General features: G+C 40.1%; 1 protein-coding gene across 15 annotated transcripts in view; it reads left to right on the top strand.

The window, feature by feature from the left end:
- Positions 1–22,767, top strand: part of cadpsb (Ca2+-dependent activator protein for secretion b) — a 68,155-nt gene that overhangs the window by 12,122 nt on the left and 33,266 nt on the right. For all 15 annotated transcript variants that reach the window (XM_044349850.1, XM_044349846.1, XM_044349851.1 and 12 more), the window contains exons 2-5: positions 3,648–3,761; positions 6,008–6,340; positions 20,863–20,943; positions 21,201–21,434. In XM_044349850.1, the coding sequence (XP_044205785.1) occupies positions 3,648–3,761; positions 6,008–6,340; positions 20,863–20,943; positions 21,201–21,434 (762 nt within the window). The remainder of the gene's footprint in view (positions 1–3,647; positions 3,762–6,007; positions 6,341–20,862; positions 20,944–21,200; positions 21,435–22,767) is intronic.

The following is a 22,767-nucleotide window of genomic DNA, read 5'->3' as shown; positions in this document are numbered from 1 at the left end:
AGAAAATATGAAATGCTCATTATAATTTCCCAGATCCCAAGTTAATGTCTTCAGATTGTTATTGTTTTATACAACAAAACTGAAACTATTTAGTTTAATATCATACACAGTATGACAAAGAAAAGCATCAAATCCTCTCATTTGAGAGGCTACAAGCAGCTTATTTTTTGCATTTTTTTTTTTTTGCCAAATGGAAATGGCTGCTGATTAATTGTCTATCGATCGACAAATTGATCATCTGACTTATTGTTACAGCCCTAATTACAGCTCCTTGCTAAAATACATTGAAACTGATCAGAGGCATACTTTGTCACCATAGTCTAGTTGCTTTTGGACAATCCAAGCAGTAAAGATGTTGTCATATATCAGTGTTAGCTTGTGTTCAAGAAAGCTACAGTATGTGTGACCTCAGGTCTACTAGCACAAGTGTTAACTTTGCCCTAAAACATTTCAGTCTGCTTGGTTCAAGTCTGTTTTTGTGCCTTCTTTCAAAAGCCCAGCAGCTCTTCAATAGAAACCATCTCAGTCCATATCCTCCCTCACTATGTTACACATTACTCATACTGCTTTTCTGGATTGAATTGATTGTAGCTTATCACTCGTCATGCCGTCCTGAGCATATGCACACATTTTTCAATTTACTATTTTTAATTAAAATGTATACTATACATAAGACTCCGACTTTGGAACAAAATTTAATAAAGAAACTTGTTCTCATGAGTAAAAGAATTGAGTATTAACTCAAACCATTACATCACTGTATGGCTGCAGGATGTACAGTATGTATCTCTCACTTTCAGAAATGGACAAGCAACCAAGGGCAAGTATGTTGGCTTCAGCCTCCAAGTGTCTCCATAGACTGGACTGATTTGCATACTGGTGTTAATATTAACATTTCTTGCCTCAGGATGTTCCTTGAACACCATGGTCTATTAACACATAGCAGGGATTGTCCACACTTTCTCTTTAATCTCACATCTAGCTGCTGCAAAAATGAATAAACCTGAAACCTTGACGCACAAGCAGAAGTATTGATCTCTGATGTTGTTGATGTGCTGTTACGTGTTGTAAGTGGATCCTTTATGTTTAGACATTAAGTGGTATATGATGCAGAGGTTCTCTCTACCACGGTGAATGTCAATTGGCTGTAGCAGCAGGTGTGGCTTCTTGGTGAAATGGCTTGTGAGACTTTGAGTTTTGAGTTTGTTTGTATTTTAATTAGCAGTAATGGAGAGGTCATCTCACTATTAACTTACAGTGTGTGTGTGTCTACAGTTGTCTTTTCATAATGCATATTCACCTTTTTGGACAAAACTCTGACATTTTCACTTTGGCTCTGATAGAGAAATCTTATGCTATATGATTATTTCTCGTTTTTTGGGCATCAGTGAAGGGAGTTGGGGTAGTACGATGAACACGCAGATGGTGTTGAGATTGCTTCACAGGCACATGATATGTGGTACTTCTCCATCACACTCCTACACCAAAGTCTGTCACTTGCGATGTGCAACTGAATGCATGTAGACACACACGTTACCAGCAGGTCCTTGTGCTTGTTTGATATATGCAACAGCTTGAGCTGTAGATTGATGGCGGTTGTCAGAGGGAGATTGTCAGTCTATTGACTCTTAGGTCACTGACTCAGTAACCCCTGTGAAATCAATCCAAGGACATCCAGACCTGTATGAGGTGAAACAATGGGAGAGATGGAGAAACATCACACATGTGTAATGCAACTCCTGGCTTATTATTGACCATTTTCATTTACATTTTGTCATTTGGCAGATGCTTTTATCCAAAGCGACTTATAAGTGAAGCAAGACATTTTTATTAAATTGTTCAGTATTATTTTGATCAAATGTAAAATCATGCAATGCAATGCAATAACTGATGTCTTTGGCCACTTGGACGCAGCGGAAACAAGTAGTAATTGCAACACTTGACATATTATTACCTTTTAAGTTCATATGGCGAATTTGACACCAAGCTACTTACCAATCCCACAGCTACGGAGCAACATCAGCATTCATTTGGAGTCGTGTTTCTGGCCACCAAGTGAATGTTAGTCTAATATGCAATTCTGGTTTTGGTCTTGACCAACTCCCTGAAAGAAATATCTGCTAAATGCTACACTTTGTTCACCAGCTAGCTGATAACTTTGTCCATCTGCTGTTTGGTGCTGGGCAAGTAACATACAGTGGGTTTTTCAGAGCTTTTTCACTGATAAAAGTTGCCTGCTGCTACTGCTGCTAAAGTGCAGCTGAGGCCTGGACACTGTCCAGTTGGGTGATATTGGGGTAGCATTTCTTCTATTTGCGGATGATGTTGTCCTTTTGGCTTCACTGGACTGTGACTGACAATATCCACTGGAGCAGTTTGCAGCTGAGTGAGATGTGGTTGGGCTGGTGGATTGCTCAGTCTAGGTTAGAAGGGAGAATCCAAGTGGAAGAATTCAGGTACCTTGAGGTTTCATTCATGAGCGATTGTAAAAATGGTAAGATTGACCAGCATTTAGGGGCACTGGCTGTTGTAATGCAGACTTTGTATCAGACTGCAGCAGTAAAGACGGAGCCGAGCTATAAAGCAAAGCTCTCAATTTAACAGTCAATCTTAGGTCCTGCTCTCTTACCTGAGGTCAAGATCTCTGGATAGAGACTGAAAGAATGAGTTGTGGATACAATCAGCTGAGATGAGGTGCTTTGTCACACTCCGTGTGATAGCGTGAAGAGCTCAGATATTTGTGAGGACCTTGTTATTAAGTGGCTGCTATTTTGCACTGACAGGAGCCACTTGTCATTGGGCACTTAGTAAGAATGCCTCCTGGCCACATTTCTCTAAAGGTGTTTAGAGCAGGACTTTTCTATAAGGGGATTCAGGGGTAGACCAAGGAAACACTTGAGGGATTACAACTCCCAGCTGGCCTGGGAGTACTTAGTGTTCCCCCAAGAGAAGCTGTAGAAAAGTTCTGGAGCTGCTGTTTGGGCTGCTCTAAGGACGGCGCGGTGAGGAAATTTTCCCACCAGTTAATATACTTGTAACAACACCAGTGTTACCCGGTTACACCAGACATTTTACAAGATAAGATATTTGTCAATAACGCTCAATATCTGTAGAGCACTTACTTTGATTTTAAACGTTAGATTTTTTTGTTTAAATCTTCCCCATACTAATGAGTTAGTGACAGGTTGCTACAGGTTGATACTCTGTGTTGCGACTCTGCTGCTGCTGTGGACGGTCATGGAGAAGACACTGTCAGTTTTTAATTGTAGCATGTCGTCCGACTAAGTATTGATAACGTGCTTAGTATTTTACAAATTAGAGTTTTTTTATTTGATGAACCAAGGCACTAATACGTGAAAATGAATTAAATGGGTTTTATTTCTATTAAAGAAAAAAACAACAACATGGGGGGTGGTGGCCGAGTAATGTGATGGGTGTATGCTCTAACACCCTGTAACACCAGTAATACTGACTACCATAGCAAGTTGAGGCTGCTCTACTCGCTGTAGCTAATGTGAACCTGACCAGAATAAGCAATTCAAAAATGGGTGGATAGTATTGCTGTTTAAACTAATGTGTGCTTGTTTTGATACATTTTTCTATTCTGGCTTTAATGATGAGGTGTCTTCTGTTTCTTGCTTTCACAGATAACCAAGCAGCAGCTTCAGCAGACCAAGGATCGCTTCCAGGCCTTCCTCAATGGAGACACACAAATTGTGGCTGATGAAGCATTCATCAATGCTGTGCAGAGCTACTATGAGGTACCAACTCTCCATAAACATGGCAGCGCAATCACAGGCAGAACCATTTTGTTATTTAAGCACAGGGATTGGATTGCTTTCAATTAGTCACTGAAGGTGTTGTGCTATGTGAAATACAGTATGTCATTCATAGATGTGTGCATTTCTGGTTACTAAAGAAATGTAAAAATGCAGCTGATTATGTAATATCTACTGATAACTATAACAAAATTGTGACATATGTAATGTACAGTATTGTTAATACATATATATATATCTACAAAAGTATCCTCAGGATCACTTTTGTAGAAGATTTGAAATTTAGCAATGGCCTGTTTTCAGTCCAGAAATTCAAAAGAAGCAATTTGCACAACTCTTGCTTTGCCATGTCAAAATGCTTGTATCTAGGCAGCTGAGTGGTAAAATGGTGGCTGAAGCTTTTCACAGATTATGAGTCAAAGCATGTGGCTGACACAGCCATCTTTCCAACCTCACTATTCAGTCCACAGATGAAAAAGTTATTATTGCCAGGCATACAATACAAAAGGCATGACAGACAGCAGAATGTGTTAAAGGTCAAATCTGTGATGGAAAAAAGCATATACATTATGAAAAAAAAAAGTGAATCCATATAGACAGCCATGGAGGTTAATTACAGGATGAGCTATATGTGACAGCTAAACATAAATGTAGTTTATGATATTTAAGTTAATGTGAAGCTAGAAGGGTGATGAAAATTATAACGAATTATAACACAACATCTGTGATTTTAATTAATATTTTAAAGCTTTGAAATATGTACCCAGTCTTGTGTGATGCTCACTCACATACTGGGAGAAGGGCTCGAGTGAAAAAATGACAAGACAAATGTCTCATCAGTGCCCTACCAAACTCTAGTCTGAGATGTATAACATGTAAATATAACCAGTTTGATTACTGGTCATTTGTCTTTCCCTTCTCCCTACACATGTCCCATCACTTGCTACTGTTGACTTTCCAATAAAGGTACAAAATAGTATTGAAAATGAGTGGTAGGCAGTATTAAGTAGGCCTTTACAGTTTTTTTCAAGACGTGCTACATAAAATATCCCATGTTTGTAGTAATGTTTTGACATCTAGGTGAGGAGGCGATCCTTACACCTGACAACAAATCAGTCTGTGCTTCTATTTAGCGCACATACTCACATTTTTCATCAAGACCTGTGGCTGTGGCTGTCAAAACAATTACATTTTGATATATAATCTAAAGATGCATTGTAATGATAATCATTATTGTACTTGTGTGGCAAAGAGGTTGCGCATGATACTGGAATACTAAAACATCCTGGAAAATGTTCTGAGTGATAACCTAATTGGAAACACTTGAAATCAATATGGCCTGCTCGTTGTTTTAAAAAGTGTGTTTGCTAGACCTTGGCAAGACACTGATGATTGTGGAAAGACTGAAACATGTTTTCTTGTCACTTTTTAACTTGAGCACTTTTGCACTATGTAAAGATGATGTGTATGTACAGTACAGATGAACATGTTTTTTTCTCTTAAGCTAATAAGCATCTTGTCTGAAGTATGTAGATTTTTTTCAATTCATCACAAAGAAACATGGTCAAGTGATTAAAAATATGCTAATTTTCACATCCACTTAATGTGGCATCTTTATTGAAACAGTGAGGGCCACTATTATTAGCTAAATTATGGATGATCACTGATTCTTTTGTGAACTGTCTTTGGCAAAAAGGATATGGTCTGCTCTTTGAGCCACAAACACTCCTCCAGGCAAGAACCCAAAAATTGACTTAATATGTCGTTAATATCAGCCTGCAAACCTTTGTCTTCCACTGATATATGCACCAAATGACAAGGGTACTGTAATGTTTCAGTACAGTCGCCATTGCTTTTTCGCCATAATGGATGCCAAGAACAAAATGTGACTGTCAGAGTGACAAAGCAATCAGCTCTGATGGTTTGTTCCCTGATGCAGTGACAAAATAGTCTTGTCTGCCTCTGTCCCTGATAGTCTGTCATTAGCAGGAGGCAGAAGGCAGCCTTGGCCATGTGGAGTCACAGCCTTATATACTGTATATGCCTTTGATTTTTCAATTCAAAATTAACAGCTACTTGTCAGTGAATATCCTCATCACAAACACAGAAACAGTTAAATTGTAATGTAATGTATTGTAAATTTGAGTCTGTTCAGGAGTTTTGACTTACCATATCATTACTTGTCTTTTAATATAATAAGTGTTCGTTTTTGGTTTCTCACAATCTAGGTATTCTTAAAAAGCGACCGTGTGGCTAAAATGGTCCAGAGCGGCGGCTTCTCAGCCACTGATTTCAGGGATGTGTTCAAGAGGCACATCGAGAAGCGTGTGCGCAGCCTTCCAGAGATTGACGGCTTGAGCAAGGAGACGGTGCTCAGCTCCTGGATGGCCAAGTTTGACACCATCTACCGTGGCGACGAGGATCCACGCAAGGCACAGCAACGCATGACTGCCAGCGCAGCCTCCGAGCTGATCCTCAGCAAGGACCAGCTGTACGAGATGTTCCAGAATATCCTCGGCATCAAAAAGTTTGAGCACCAGCTGCTTTACCAAGCCTGTCAGGTACGTTCAGAAGCCTACAGGTGATATGTCTGGGAGGGTTTTCACACTTGGCCCAAATACTTGACACTCACACATAAGATCCTTGCAAACCATGGATTGATTGCCCAGCAGTATACACTATCAAAGATATTTCTGTCATAGATATGATTTCTTATTTTCTATTCAGAAACACATTTCTGTCTCAGCTATAGACCACCGCATCACATTTCTGGCCTCCATGATTAATAACATGACAAAATGGGAAATGATCAACCTGTCATCTTGTTATACTACATGGGGTGGAGCAGATAGCATTTGTTTGTGGTGCCAACCATTCCTGTTTCTGGAGTGTGCCTACTTTAAAGTTGACCTGAATTCTTTTTTCTAGGGTTTCCAGGACTGATCCTATATGGATCTTATACTGAGCTTATTAAGTGGATGGGATATCGGCCATGGCATCACTCCACATTAAATACAGTGTTTTGTCAATATCAATAAAAAATAAATTCAGTCATGACAGGTATCAGAATCAATATCCAGAGAGAAAAAGTTGGATCAGTGCACTCCTAGTTTTTTATGACCATCTCAAGATTTGACAGGAATTCACCAAACCTGGTGCTCTGAAAAAACTCTGCATTTGGCCCAAGTGTAAAAACACTGTTATGATATTATAATGGACATATAGTCACCACATCAACAATCAAATGTCAAAATGTGTCAAAATAATGAAATGTGATATATGATCTGACAAATCCTCAGAAATAATCACCTAGTTATGATTCTTTCATGTTTATAATGTTTACTCTAGATGTATTTTGATTTGATTATCTATGGTGTTGATTGTGCATGTTTTAAGCCGGGTATACACTGTGCGATTTTGGGCTGTCCAAGACAAAAGATGACCAACATGAAAGAAACCTGGCAAAATCTTTGGTCATTGTTCCAAAACGGTGGTCCTATGTCGCACTGTGAGAGAGGTTCAAAGTTTGGTCTTGCAACCAAAGATAGCCTGGACAAAATTCTGACAGTGTCAGAAATTTAGGATAACCATCTCACAATGTGACTGCTGCTATGTCCTATGTCTACTAACCAACCAACAGGAATTCAGCATGAAATGACACACTGATCAATGCGACATCCAATCATGGAGGTAAAACAAGCAAAACAAATGTTTGGGATTCCAACAAAGAAGAAAATCTTGTCGCCATGACCAGGTCCACGTTCTTCTCCTCCTCCTCTTCTTTGGATTTTTTTCCATACATATAAATACCACTATTGCAAGGGCTCAATTCTTGCTTAGCTTCATTGTTTACCACTATAGCAGTGCAGATGGATGACACACGCTGATGACGTTTTCTTGTATATTGATTTGTGTCATAGCCTACGATTCAGTAGGTGATCACTGTGCAGTCTACATACATCAAACTTGATGTCGTACCCAAGTTTATCAGATCCATGCCACACAGTGTGGCTTGCAATAAACTTGTAAGATTGCTGAAATCTCACAATCTGTAGGCACCATTAAAAGTAGATATTTCTCAAGATACATCTCCTGATACCAAGCCAGCAGTACTTCATCATAGGGGAGATATGTTGAGATTGCAGGCGGATAATAGTAGACACTGGGGTGCTTGTGTCAGACATAACTCTCCTTTCCTTGCTGTCTTTACTGCTTTACTGCTCTCGGTGGGAATGCTGAAAGCAGCAGTAATGTATTCTTTCTTCAGGAGTTTGATTAAAAGTCTTATCACGTCAGGATTTGGAGCAAGCCTCTGACACATTTACATTTGCTCATTTAACGCATAAAAGCATACCTCTTCATTTCATTTAGGTCTAATGGTCACACCTTTTGGATGCCAATGAAGTCTTAAGGTTGCTGAGTTTCTTTGGTGTCATCCTTCTGTCAACAGTTACTAACGTATAAATCTGAGCAGATGGCATGAGATGCTGTTAAACAAATTAGATTGTTCAGCATTGTTCAAATGTCTCAGTTGGCAAAGATCAATATAGGCTCTGTTCTGCAGTGTTCATTAGTTAGATGCTTCTAATGCTGGGGTGCAATACATTGCCATAGTCTCCAAATCCACTGTGCATTTTTCCTCCCAAGCCTTTGAAGATGCTTAACCTAGTTTTTTATGTGCTGGCAGCAGAGCTGTTAGTATAGGGTCAGAAATCTGCATGCAGAACATAATACCATTTCCCTGAGCAGATCCCACTCAATGCAGAGCTACTGAAGAACAGTTGAACAATACACCATCATGAAGACATGTATGCTGCAGAGCTCTGTGTGTGTGCAGCCTCATACTATGTTGTAATGCAAAATTCTGACTATTACAGGTAAGTAAAAATGGCAATGTTTGAAATGGAGCTGATGTTTTTCAAAATGATAATTCATATACAGACAGACATAACGTATACCTACATGTCAGTAAATAATACAGAATTTGCATAAGAGAATTAAAATTTCTGTTTCCATTATTACTCCAGCTGCTCATCCAGCTGTTCTCAGAGGCTTCTATCATTTTATTTGCTGTTGTAATGAATATATTAGACTGTATTAATGGTGACTTTCAGCAGCTCCACAGTAAGCCACCAGCAGCCATATATTGCCCTCAACTAAATGATAGAATCCTCACTAAAAAGGAGACGAGGCAATCCAGTCAGCATGGCTCAGGGCTGCTGGGATTTGATGAAAGGTTTTCATGGATTGGCTGGGATTCACAGGCCATCATTTTTTAGCTGTTATCGCTCGGGATTTACATTTTCTGCAGTTACATCCAAATAGTAGAAAGGAAGCACTGGCCTATTTCTGTATCATGCTGAAGTAAGAGCAGCCTCTGGAAATGACTAACAGACTGATTAGACTGGTATGGCCAGCGGCTGCCCCAGCTAGACTCTGAGCATGTTCTACTCTCTAATGGATGCAGTTATTTAGCTGTGATGACACCAAGCATGACCAAACCACTGTAAGAGCATGTTTGGTGTCCAACTAGATAACTTTATCAATAGAATTTTGTGCCCACTTTCATGTTACTTTTAGTAACATTTTCTAAACTAAAAAGATTATTAGTTATCTTGAACTTGGCTGTAGTATAACACTGCATTGAAAGCCCATTTGGCTTATGCTTATTTGTTGTCTTATAATAAGTCTTTACATATCATTGCTATAGAAATGTCACAGAAGCCCTGTTTGACATTACTAGACATGAGCCAAAATAAAATGCAATAGTACGATTCTGTAATTCTGGCCAAATTATCTGGCCATACAATATTATTTCAATAGCGATGGGCACATAAATGTGCCGTTAAATCTATTCCTACACTGTAGACCTTTCTCATGGCTGACATTTTGACTTGTCAAACTCAGGCGTAACTGATAAAATTGATAACGACTACATTCAGTTTTGGTGTGCTAGTGCCCTGCCTTTATACAGGTAGGCTCAGTGGCCTGGCTTACTGGGACTCTATACTATAACAGGACCTCATTAACGAGATTATTTGTTACACCTATGCTTTTAAACTATGGCAAGTCAAAAGGGAAAATGCAGTTATATTATTCAATGATTATAGAAAAAAAATGCCAAGTATTAAATGCATGTCATTTAACAGGATTTCATTAAACCTTGTCAAAGGATTTATGATCCTTATTATGACAATAGTTTTTATGCTATTGTGTGTTCTGTGAGCAATAAAACCCACAGAACAAAAACATATGATACAGTAAGTCATAATTTTCTCAACATATTCTGTTGGTGCTTTACAAAAAAAAGGAAGTGTTTTTTTTTTATAACATTTTTAATATTTGTATCATTTTGGATACAGTAAGTGGTTCAGTTTGTTTCATCGCTTCAATGATAATGAAGTCTCTTTTAATGTGGGGAGACATTACATATATACCTTAACCATTAAACCAGTTAAAATAAGATATTTTTAATATAAATGAGGTTCTCCTGGTAAAATAATGGTTAAATATTTTTTTTTTACAGACTTGAAACATTTTTATTATATCCAAGTTATGCCATTTGACCATTTGTTTTCTGTGCAAGTATGTATACTGCAGTATAGAGTACTACCCCCAACACACCCTTTATGCCGCACTGATCAATGTTTAGCCACCAAAACCAAAACTCCAAACAATTTGACAGATACACAGCTGCCACCATATTACCATCTCATTATGGCTCGTATTGCCTCTTTTCACTTCCAGCAGTCAAGCAGCAGGCAACTTTAGCATTGATTCGAAGTTGTTTGTCTGGCTGCCTGACCTGATGAATGAAAGTCCAACTGGATACACTCTCCTTTTGGCTCAGTTTTGGTCTCCTGTCTCCTGAGAAAAATATCAGGATATGTCCACTAAATGACATGTAGAGTCAGCGATGAGCTAGCAGGTGAAGAAAATCCATCCATGCATGTATGAGGAAATCGAATATTAAACTAACTCCTGGCCCCATTTGTGACCTCAGCAATCCGTACATTACTCCCCTGTTCAGTCACATAATGTTCCTAACGCAAGACCTTAGGGGGGTCAGGCAGTCAGTAGAGAGGCGGTCAGTTAGGTGGTCAGAAATGTTTGATATCACAAAAATACATTTGACACATGCTACTGGATATTACGAAGAAAAAAAATCAGTTTTCCCCTTTCCCCATGTTACTTTGGGAACGCTATGTGACCGAATGATAATGGAGTAATGTATGGAATGCCAAAGTCAAGTGTAGATAGGAGAAGCAGGATATTTGATTTTCTTCATTAGCTAGCTGGCAGCTAGTCTGCTGTTGGTATGCAGTTTGTGTGTGTGCAACTAACATTATATTTACCATAGTTTCTGATTAGTTTTCTGTCAAATTACTAATCAGTCAGTACTAATTCTCATTTCAGCTTTAGTAATGTGAACACTGCTTACAGTTTCTTTTTCTGTGTTTAATAATCTATATTTATCCACACAAATGGAGCTCTCATAAAGTATAATTTTCCCAAATCTCAAGTGGCTAATTAAATTACCTAGACTTGGGAGTCAAAGTAAGGCCAAAGCACATCAGAATGAGACTTTTTCCCTCAAAGAGTCATAAAGTCTATGTACCTATGTATCAGTCTGCCTCAGTCATCTGCATTTGGGTCATTCCTCTGTATCCCTGTTACCCTGCTTGCAACAGCTGTGACAAAACTATCTGGCTAATAATGGACCAAGCGGATGGATTGTTTTCTCCAGAACTACTTGAGGTGACTTGTAACCTTTTGTGCCATTGTAATGACTGGAAATACACCTCCAGTAGTGAGGACAGAGAGACAGCCTTATCATTGGCACACCAGGCAATGTCTTCATAGTCTTGGTTGAGGAAATGGCTATCTGGGTGGGCAGAGCACTTCATTAACACTTGAGAAGCCCAGCCTGCACCTCAGTCAGCTAACCTGCAGTATGATAGCTACCAGCATGATAGCCTTCAGCCTGCATCTCAGCCTGCACTCCAGCCTGTACTCTGGTCTGCTAGCTTGCAGCATGCACCCCGGACTACTCACAACCACCGCACCGCAGACTGCTGGCAACTATAGCCTTCAGGTTTGTGAGCCTGCGGCCTTCCCGTCCTGAGCCAGCTAGCCCGCTACCTGTCTGTCCTAATCCTGCAGTCCCTGAACCCCAATAACCTTATAAGGAACAACTGAGGAGCTACCCTGATGTCAAGCGGTCACCCTTTGAAAGGACTTGCCTTGCCATTTTCACGGGGTACCATGGAGCCTCCGAAAGGAGGTGTGGTCCCCATGGCTCCAGACACCACTGGCTCTCTTGGAAGCCCATCGTCACAGAATCTCCACTGCCCAGTGCCACTACTGAGGCCAAGCCTGTTCCTGAGACATCGGCCTCCCCTGCTGATGCCAGCCTGAGCTAGTTCCTGAGCCATCAGCCAACCCTGCCGACAGCCTGTTCCCAAGCTATCAGCTGCCCTTGCCGACACCCATCCAGATCTCCAGCCTCATTGCCAACCTCTAGAGTGGCCCAGCCTTTGTCACCGGTTTCCAAAGCAGTCCCACCATGTCACCGGCCTCCAGAGTGATTCCGCCTATGCTGCCATTCTCCAGGCCATCCTCCAGAGCTGCTCTGTCTGTCTGGTCATCCTCCTGACCATCCTCCAGAGCCTCTTTGCCTATGTTGCCAGCATCTTGGTCGTCGTCTAGAGGTGCTCTGCTCTTCAGCCCTGCGTCCTGGTCACCCTTCAGACCTGCTCTGCCCTTCAGTCTTGCATCCTGGTCACCCTCCAGGTCTGTTACACCCATCGGCCCAGTCCCCAGGCCATCAACCTGAGGTTTCCTGCTGAGCCCCTGTCCAGCCCCCAGGCCATCCGCCTAAGATCCCGGGCTTCATTCTTCAGCTTCCAGGCCACTTGCCCCTGAGGCCGGGGCTCTTCCTTCCCGCTTCAATGTACACAGGATTGGGAGAAGATGAAAGCATTTACTATGCCTGCCTAGCTACCTCTAAGCTGAAAAAGCGGTGGTGCTAAAACACAGGGTGAAGTTTGACTGCACTGGTGGGGGTTTGAATCTGGACAATGTTTATTATAAGGAAAAAAGGGCATGTTTGACCTTGGTAGAGATATCATAGTTGAACTACACTGCAAAAAAAAAGATCAAAACATTTGTAACTATGATCTCTTAAGACCTTATTGTCTTACAGCAAAGGACCCATGACCTAAGATTATTTGAAGCAGTCTCCAGTAATGTTACAAATCAACTTGTTTCAAAAGTGTTTCTTTAAATATTAATTAATTAAAAATTAATATAAAACTATTCATTAAACAATACCAGACAGCAAATAAAGCCACTCTGTGTACTAGAATGAGGAAAAATATCTCTCGATTGTAAATTGATTAAGATGTTAGAAGTTGAGGCAGATTTTTTTCCACTGTACACTCATGAACACATTTCCTAATCAGCATGTCTTGCTTGTTGCTACGCTCACACAAGAGAACCTTTTTTTCACACTGCGCACTTTTTTTAAACACATACAGACACACATACAGACACATAGTCACACGCAGCAAGTCTAAATATAGACCAGCTGCCTCAACTCCTCCAGGTCCCTTTCAGCTCCAATCCAGCCCTGCCCACTCCCGTCTTTGTTCTCTACAAGAATCCGCCCCTGGCCGGGTGTGCTGTCTGCCACTAATGTCCCAGCATCCACCTGGGAATCTGTCAACAGCTGTGCTGTTAACTACCCGCCTGCTTCTGCTCCGTCACCTTTAACCTGCTGTCAGCTTGGCTAACACTGAGGCAGTGTCACCTTTATTTAGCTACAGTGCAGCTGTCAGCTTCAGTAACATAAAGAGAACTTACCTTTTAGCCAGTCTTATTTTTTATGAGATTGCCTGTCCACCTATATCTTGCCTGTGGGCCATTGACAACAGTGACCTTTCAGTAGCTGTATGTCTGATAAGATTGGGGTGCTGTGGGGCTCAGTAGGGGGTGGCTATTGGTTCACACAGACACTGACCCCCAGCTTTACTTTCACCCACTACTGTCAAGGGAGAGATAGGAATAATAGAAGCCAGCCCCATCCCCCTTCACATTACATGCTTTAGAGAGTCACTCCTCTCATGTTAGCCATTTTGAAGACGAGCTGCAATCTGCACAAAGTCAAATTGAGCTGCAGTATTCAGTTTCAGTTATGAAGTATTTCTGAAGATTTTGCAGTTGGGGAATTTTGTCTGTACATATGGATTTAGGTCTGTGGTGTTTTTGTAGTAAGTGGTGGCACACAGATGAGACAGTAAAAATGCAGTGTCAGACACCGACAGACCAAGATGCTGGTTTTCCAGGCATGGCACTGACAGTTCTTTTGGGATTGCACGAGTCAGATGTCACTGGCACCACAGTCCAATAGTGCCCAGAGTTCTGAGTGTTTTGACAGGCTGCGCAGGATCACCAGCAGCAGGGGAAAAGGAACCTTTCAAGCACAGCTCAGGCAGGAATACAATCAGTATCAGTCACAGTTATGGTTGTAGATGTAGATGAATCTGGTTTTCTAGTATTAGAAAAAATACTCCTGCTTGTGAGGCTTCCTACCATAGGATGCTCACCACTGTTTAAGTACCACTGTGTGGCCAAAGAGTGCTGAGTACTACTGTGCTGCAAGTGCAGACATTCTGCTGCAGCTGGTGGCAAAGTCTGATTATGTGCTCTACTAAACAAGAACTCTGGGTTATGTAGCATGGTGGCTGTTCAGTGGCCAGCACTGGTAACACACTCGACTTGACAGTTCGCACTTACTGTCCTCCTTTTAAGATGCCATCTGGTCAACATCATTTCATAATGTACACATCAGTGAACAGAATCAATTACAAAAAGGTAATGCAGTTGCATTACCTTTTTGTAATTGATTCTGTTTCTACTGCTTGTGTTATCAAGATGCCCATAATTCCTATAAGAGTACTGTTTTAAAGATTGTTTTTTAGTCCATCAATGTACACATCACCCCATATGTGTCATTATTTTTCCTCATCCATGTCCTGTGTGTTACTTGATCTCAGTCTGAGCTGTACAGCACCTCTCATGTGTGCCCCTCTCCCCTCCTGTTAATGGCTGCACCTCGACTTCAGCTCATTCTTTCTTTAAAAGGATTGCTGGAAGGGCCAGAGAATCAATATGGTAAAGTCTGCAAGACAAGGCCTGTTAATGTAATAGGAGTGGATGAAATACCATAAGGCACAGAGAGGTCAGCTCTTGCACACGTCCCAGCAATAGGAGACCAGAGGAGTTTAGAGCAATGTATCACAAATAGTATCAGGGGCCGCAGTTACACTAGCGAAGTTCAAACTTAATTAGAACATAAGTGTTTACTAAGTGAAGATTTACGCATCACTAAACTAAAACCGCTTGCACCACACAAACTAGTTCTTACATAGAGATGAGTTCTTACAAAATATTTACATCTGCTGACAACAAGGTTGAACTGTTGCGTATAAGCTAGCTGAATGAACCGACTGACAGAGCTAATGTTAGTTTGCTAATATCTGACTTATTTAGATTGTACTATGGAATATGATCAACATATCTGACCTGACACTTTAAATTTCACAGAAAAAAATACACTAAATCTCAAGTTACAAAAATTTATGCCAATAATGTTAAACTAAATGACCAAATAGCATTGGTTAGCTTAGCATAATCAGATACTTTCCCTCTCATTGTAAACGGCATGAATACTACAAATTCTAAAATACACATATTTCTCCAGGTATGCAGATCAGTTACAGTTTTGAAATTTTTATTAGTTTCTAATTTAGTGTTTCAGTTTGGTTTTTGATTTCAGTTTAGTTTTAGTTAATCTTACGAGTGCATAAGTAGTTTTATTTTTATTTTGAGGAATTGACTAGTTTTAGTTTAGATTTTATTTATTTTTAGTGTCAGTTTTACTTTTTCAGGTATTATAAGGAAAGCCTTGATTTATAGAAGTTGAAAAAGGTAAGATGAAAGAATGCATGACATCAAATATGATTTATAAAACCATCATTTATTAAAGGCCCCATATTGGGCAAAGTCATTTTAAGCCCCACTAATTAGCACCTGGAGCTAAAGCAAAAGCAAAACTTTAAATAGTCTGCATTAATAGCCAGAATGAACTTGTGGAAAAACCTTTTACAACACACCAAAACAGTTTTAAAAGAAGTGTGAACCCCTAGGAAGGTAAAACACACACACAGCCATGCATACCACTGCTACCACATATCTTTAGTCAAGTAGCTCCTTCTTAATCTTGAGGAAAACACGTTGTTCAAAAGAAGTCATAGCCTGATTCTCAGACCAGACGATAGCAGACCACACATGGAGAAAAGGTGCTCCACAAAAGCTTAGGAGGCAGGGGCACTGACTGAAATCTAAAGCCACTGGGGCAATTCATGGATAAATGGCTTCCCATGGCTTCCATAACTCCAGTTGGTGGTCACAGACAATTCCTTGCTGGATCTCATCCATGTACTTTGTCATGTCACTTGATGGAGTGTTCATGATATTATTGCCTGACCTGCTCCCTTCCAGGCAGGATGCAAGATAGGAGTAACTCTTGAGGACATAGGGCACTGGTGAGGCAGTTTCAGTGGTCGGGGCTCTTGAGGCATTTTCATCTGTGGTTGGATGAGACTGTCCTGCTAGGGTCTGTACAAAGGACTCTGTTGCCCTCTGCAAAGATTTCAATTCTGGTGAGAGCAGAACAAATGAACCACTGGGGTCCACTAGGCAGGCTCCTGCTGCAGTGGCTTTGAAGCTGCAACATGCAGCGTTGAGAATGCCAGCAAACCAATCTCTCAGATACCTCAGCAGCAATTGAGCGACAGGCTTCAGAACAACAGTGGTGGAAAGTAGGTGCGCCTCCAGGTTTAAAAGGCATGGCACAACATGACACATGGACTGGCTGTCATTCTGGAGCTGGTCAGTGTGCACAGCAAAAGGCTAAACAATTTGAGCAGATTTTCAAGCTTTGCCCAGTCACTTTTGAGGAGAGTCTCCACACTCAAGTCCTCTGGCACCTGATTGAGTTCTCCTTTTGTCTCCAGCAGTCATTTGACCATGGCTAGGCTACTATTCCAGCATGTGCTGCAGTCCTGTATGAGAGTTTTATCATGTCTTCTTACCATTTGCTCATTTACAATGGATGACTTCCATACAGCATGAACCAGACGTCTTGCCATCAGTATGGTGGATTCAACACCTGGGTGCCTCAGTGCATCTTTTAGTCCAAGCTGCAAGGTGTGGGCCAGACAGGGCATTCTCTGGAATTTATTGCTCTCTTCATTCTCCAAAACGTTCTCCAGTTCTAAATATCAAAGGGAAAATACACAATGCATACCAGTGAAAATGCAGCCCACTTGACCATAGACTAACCATAGACTTATGGAAACCATCAAATGTGTAGACATCTTACATACAAAGCCTTTAAGCTAGCTTGTTAGCTATATAAACTTCCTTACCTAAACCATTCTCCTCAGCCTCTGTATCCAACAAATCGTTATCTGTGTCATCAGCCTCCATGTCCATCCAATCAGGTTGTGCTTGAGAGTCTGCAGGATCTTGCACCTGTTCTTTTTGGTCTCACAATAGGCATATAGCCTTCACAATATTGCCTCTTTTGTCGGTTACGACCAGCAGCATCTTGTCATTCCTTATGTCCCATCTTTCCAACGTCAGCTCAATGCAACGGGCGATTGACTCGCCAGGGTGCGGATGATCTAAACAATGCAAATTTAACAATACATGCTGTGCCTTGCCGGTGGGAGGGTGGTAAAAACAAGCAGATACTCCAAGAAATGCTGCTGTTAGTCCTCGTTTGCACAATCCTTCGACACACAAAGTTAATCTCCTAGCCTAGTTTTAAACATGTGCTTTAACAACTGGCAGAATTGTTTGAATGAGGTATTGTCGTACAGTCTTGTGGAAAGCCCAGTGTCAATGAACACTTGAACCATTGTCAGTCCATGCTTGTGATGCTCCTGTGTGGTAGCACACCATGTACTCTCCTGAGCAAAGCATTGAGGTAAGGTTTGCTTTGTTTGTTGAGGTCTTGATGTTGTGCAGCTGTCTGACTGTAAGCTTATTTTAGCAGTCTCTGTAAAATTAGTGGGATTTTTCCCTTTTAGCTGTATCCCACAAATGTCACTGTCACTCTTCATCGTGACACATTTACTTTTGTCTACTATGGGGTCGTAGTCAAAGGGTTCCCATATAGGACTGTGCTGCTTTCTGCCTGCAACTTTAGCCATTTTCAGAAAATCTCGTTTGCACATCAAGCATCTTCTTCTTCCTCTTCTTCCTCTTCTTCCTCTTCTTCGTCTTCTTCTTCTTTGGAGTTTTACGGCAGTCGGCATCCACTATGTTGCATTGCTGCCACCTTCTTGAAGTAGTCTGTTACTGTATCATCTTCATTCTAGGTCCTTTTTATTAGGCCAGTGGTATGGCAACCACAGTGCAAATCGAGGGGGAAAACGAAAACAAAGCTAATTTTACCTGGAATTCTATTTTGTTTCAGTTTGTGTTGCATTGTTAATAGTTTTTATTTAATTTTCGTGTTTTTATTTTAGTTAACAAAATTATTTTTTCACCGCTAGTCTTACTTTTTTGCTAAGTATAATAACCCTGATGCAGATAGAAATAAAACAAAGTCATACCTGCACTCACAAGGAGTGGCAGTTAAGTTTATTTTATCTTTTGGTGCCTAAAACTGTTATGTTATAGCTTGTGATGCTACGTGACTATCTGTTTACATAGTTGGTTGCTTCTTATCAGACAATGCTACAGATGTTTCCTAGCAATCGATTTACACATTAGTGTTTACAAGCTAAGACATTTCTTAAGTTTTAGTGATGCAACCTGATCTAGTAAATCACAAATTTGAAACAAGCTAGTAGTCACTAAGGACTTAGGAAGGACTAAACTCTCATTTTGTGATGGATTTACAAACAGCTGGTGCAACCCAGTCAAGGTACTCAGTTGGAGAGACCATGCACCTGTGGTAAAATCTAAAACAGAAATAACTCATAAATGATCATCGTAATTATACCTATACCTTAACCTGTACTTAATATATCCTTTAACAGTCTTTGTCATGCTCCCACTTTAAGGAGGAAACACTGAAATAGGTGCTCCATGAAAACTATAGCAAGGTATTCCCCCAAATCTTAAAACATAGCACTTACAAGTAAACCACAAGGATTTTGCACCATAGCAACAGCAAGGTCATATTTGGTTGATTTTATTTTTCACTGAAACCGCATACAATGCTGCTGTGTGGAAAGGTTTGTGACTCCCCAGGTACAACTGTGCTGCAGATATGTCTCAATTAGGCTACCGTCCTCATTGAGGAAAGGGTGTTGACTGGTGAGTCACAACATCACATTTGACAAGAATGAGCCATTTTGGCTCAGAGAATAACTGAGGAAGTGAAGCACACAGGAGCAGAGAACAAGAAAGAGACATCAGCCCTCTCCTATTTCTTTGTGTCAGCTAATATAAAGCTCTCATTCATTATTGATGTGAGAGAGCTATGAATTTCTCTGCTATTCATTACTCCGGGGCAAAAACTAGGCTAACAGATGTCAGGCATCTTTGGCTGTAGCGGATATTGTCCAATGCAGGCAGTTTTTAAACATTAAAAAAAATTACATTACCATAGGTCTTGTCTCTGTGTGCCAGAATGGTTTGGAACGGTTTGTTTAAGTCAAAGCTCTTCTTTATCTTTGTGAATGTATTTCATTGTCTCAATTTTCAGACATGATCTTTTTCTATATCCTCCCTCTCTAAGCTTGACTGTTTCAGAGTTGACTTTTCTTTCAGCTGATTGAAATCAACAAGAAAAGGAAAAATCCTAAATACACTTGACACTTTCAAAAAGACCTCTCTGCAAACAGTGGTCTATTCATGGTCTCTATGGTGATGCAGCATGGCTCCTATGAGGGAGTAATGAATTTGCTTTTGATTTTGATCTATTCAAGTTGGCTGCCACATCATGCTGCTATGATTGCAGGCCGTTAGAACAAACTGGAGCTCTTATTAGCCTTTGTGTGCCCTGGTATTCGTCATCATTACCCATCTGTACTGTGTGAACACCTATGGTCTGCACTGTCACATTTGCTTCAACCTGCAGCTGCTGCTTATTAATTTGGTCAATTTGGTAACTGTCATTTAAATCTGGCTACACCTCATAGTTAGCATTAACCATTTCTCATTAATGTACAAAATGGTTGCCCTTTCATCATTCACTCTTTCAAAGTCTTATCATTGAAGCAGGGAACTGGGATTCTTTGCTGTCTCTCAAGCGCAACATGACTTTAACTTGTCATGCCAAACAAGACTGTGACTTCACTAATTTTCCTTAACTTATTAATGAATCTGGCAGTATGCCAAATGTGGCAGTTGGGGGTCCTGGTGCCGTGGGCTGTACTTCCAAAACAGGATAGGTATACATCAGCCATAGATCCAACAAGAACAAGCGTGATTGGGTTTTTTTCTTGATCTATTTATTGACTTGTTCTGTGTTGTTAAGGACTTTATAAAATGTATTCCTTGAAATAAAGAAAGGAGTTTTATTTCATATATGAATTAGTTCACATTCACATCATTTATTGAATGTTTTAAATATGCAGAGATGGAGCAAATAGCATTCAAATGCCATAAATGCTTTAACTGCAATATATTTTTATTTTAAAAACGATCAAAGATATCGATTATGATTTCACGCATTACACAATTTCTATTGAACTATATAATAATGTCCATCATCTATACCCATTCATGCAATCACTGCATTGGGTGATTATGTATTTATAATGTTAATTCCAAATTTGAAATATATCATAATAAAGTCTGTACAAAAGGCAGAATTACATGTTTGTAAATAACATGATTGTGTTGTATAGGAGGATTGCTTGGATTTCTCATCCATCACAATGAACTAAATGAAGCTGGTAGATGTAGGTGACCTTTGACACTGACCCCTGGCTGTATTAAAGCATTGCGCTGTGCTTAATGTGACCTCATTGACCTGCCTCTCTCTGTTTATCAATAGCTGGACAACCTGGATGAGCAGGCTGCACAGATCAGAAGAGAGCTGGATGGTCGTCTTCAGATGGCAGACCAGATTGCTAGGGTGAGTCAGACTCTGCAGGGGACTTGGATTGTTGTTAATATGCTTTGTTATAGAGTTAATATGTCTCTAATATGGTGTAACTTGTGTAAACATCATAGTGTGAACTTCCAACCAGAGAAAAATGTTTTATTTTATTTCTTTTTACACCTTATAAATTTATTATCCACCATCAGAAAAATGTGACACTTTCAATAAATTAGTTTTTATGTTCATCAAGACTATGGTTGTTTGCTAAGTCTTTCCTTTTCTGTCTACAGGGTGGGAAGTTCCCCAAATTTGTGTCTAAAGAGATGGAAGCCATGTACATTGAGGAGCTCAAGTCTTCAGTGAATCAGCTGATGGCTAATCTGGAGAGCATGCCCGTGTCCAAGGGTGGGGAGTTCAAACTCCAGAAGCTGAAGCGGGGACACAATACCTCCATCATCGACATGGGCCAGGAGGATGAGAACACACTGTCCAAGTCTGATGTGGTTCTGTCCTTCACTTTGGAGGTACAGTACATTCAGAATGAGGCTAGATATGAATTTAAAATAATGTGTGAAAACCACCTTGCATTACAAAGTTTTTGCCTAAACAAAAACTCATAAATCAGAGCTGTCATAGACTATTCGTCTGCTCCAGACTAAGTATAGAAACAGACAGCAGACCTGGTCGGGGGATGGAACAGACGCTATGTGAATAACAGATTCACACATACAAACACACATACACTCACACTCACTCAGAAAAAACCCTTTTACCTGCTCCTTAACAGGGAACGTGAGTCATCTTGTTATCAGCTTGTCTGAAATCACCACAGAACAGGGAGCAATCACACCTCATTCCTTATGATGCAGCGCTGTTTCAGAACCAGGAAGTACATGATGTGCAAAGAATATGACACTTTTTTCTGTTCCTTAATACAGAAGTGGGTGCACCATGGTGGAGTTTGAATATTGAAAGTATTTGCACAACAGCAACAGTTAGCTATTTGTACGGGGTGGTAATTCCACGGTGCTTTGGTAAAGCCTAATTTTTCAAGTCTGTTTACTTTCCAAGTGGTTGGCTGCTGCAACTGTCAGAATTCCCCCAGAAATCCAATGAGAAAATCTTATGAGAATTAAGTTTGAATATGTTGTAATATGGAGTGAATCTTTCACCATTTTTGATCCGTGTGGATAAGAGGCTTCTGTGTTTTTTATAGTCCTTTTCATAATTCTTTAAGTGAAAAAAATATATATTTAAATCATTGCAAACATGCAGCAGGTTATTTTTAAATCAGCCATAATTTAATTCTGAATATTCACAATATTCTTTTTCAACTGTTTCTTTCTACAGTCTTCATGTATTGATTGACAAGAAAGCTATTCTTTGTCTTTGTCTACCTTAAAACACATAGAATATTTTTAATTTACTGGCGACAAACCGAGACTGCATCTGAAGAATGCAATTACAAATAGTAGTTAAACTGTGGCAGTAAAATAGTAACATAGTAGTAAAATAGTAAAACAGTACAATATATTCACACCATGAAGTCGTGTGTGTGGATTTGATGAATGCTTTCATTCACAGTGGACGACTTTTTGCTTTTGGTTGTCCCACCAGAAATTTAAAAGTTACTCCTGGCAGTGTTAGGACTATATTATATTCATTGAGCTATTAAAGACTAGGTGTAGATTTGATGTGCTAGATAGATTATATCTATGCCATTTTGATGATAGAAAGTTATACTTTACACAAAGAAGGGCTATAACTTTTATGGATAGTGCTTGTGGAAAATCAGCTAAGATCTACATTTTAATAGTTTGAGGACAGCTGCTGCAAGTGTAAATTGTGCCTGGGATA

The sequence above is a fragment of the Thunnus albacares genome, chromosome 4, assembly GCF_914725855.1.
Source record: "Thunnus albacares chromosome 4, fThuAlb1.1, whole genome shotgun sequence".
Taxonomy (NCBI): Eukaryota; Metazoa; Chordata; class Actinopteri; order Scombriformes; family Scombridae; genus Thunnus; species Thunnus albacares.
This window is presented reverse-complemented; position numbering and strand designations above follow the sequence as displayed.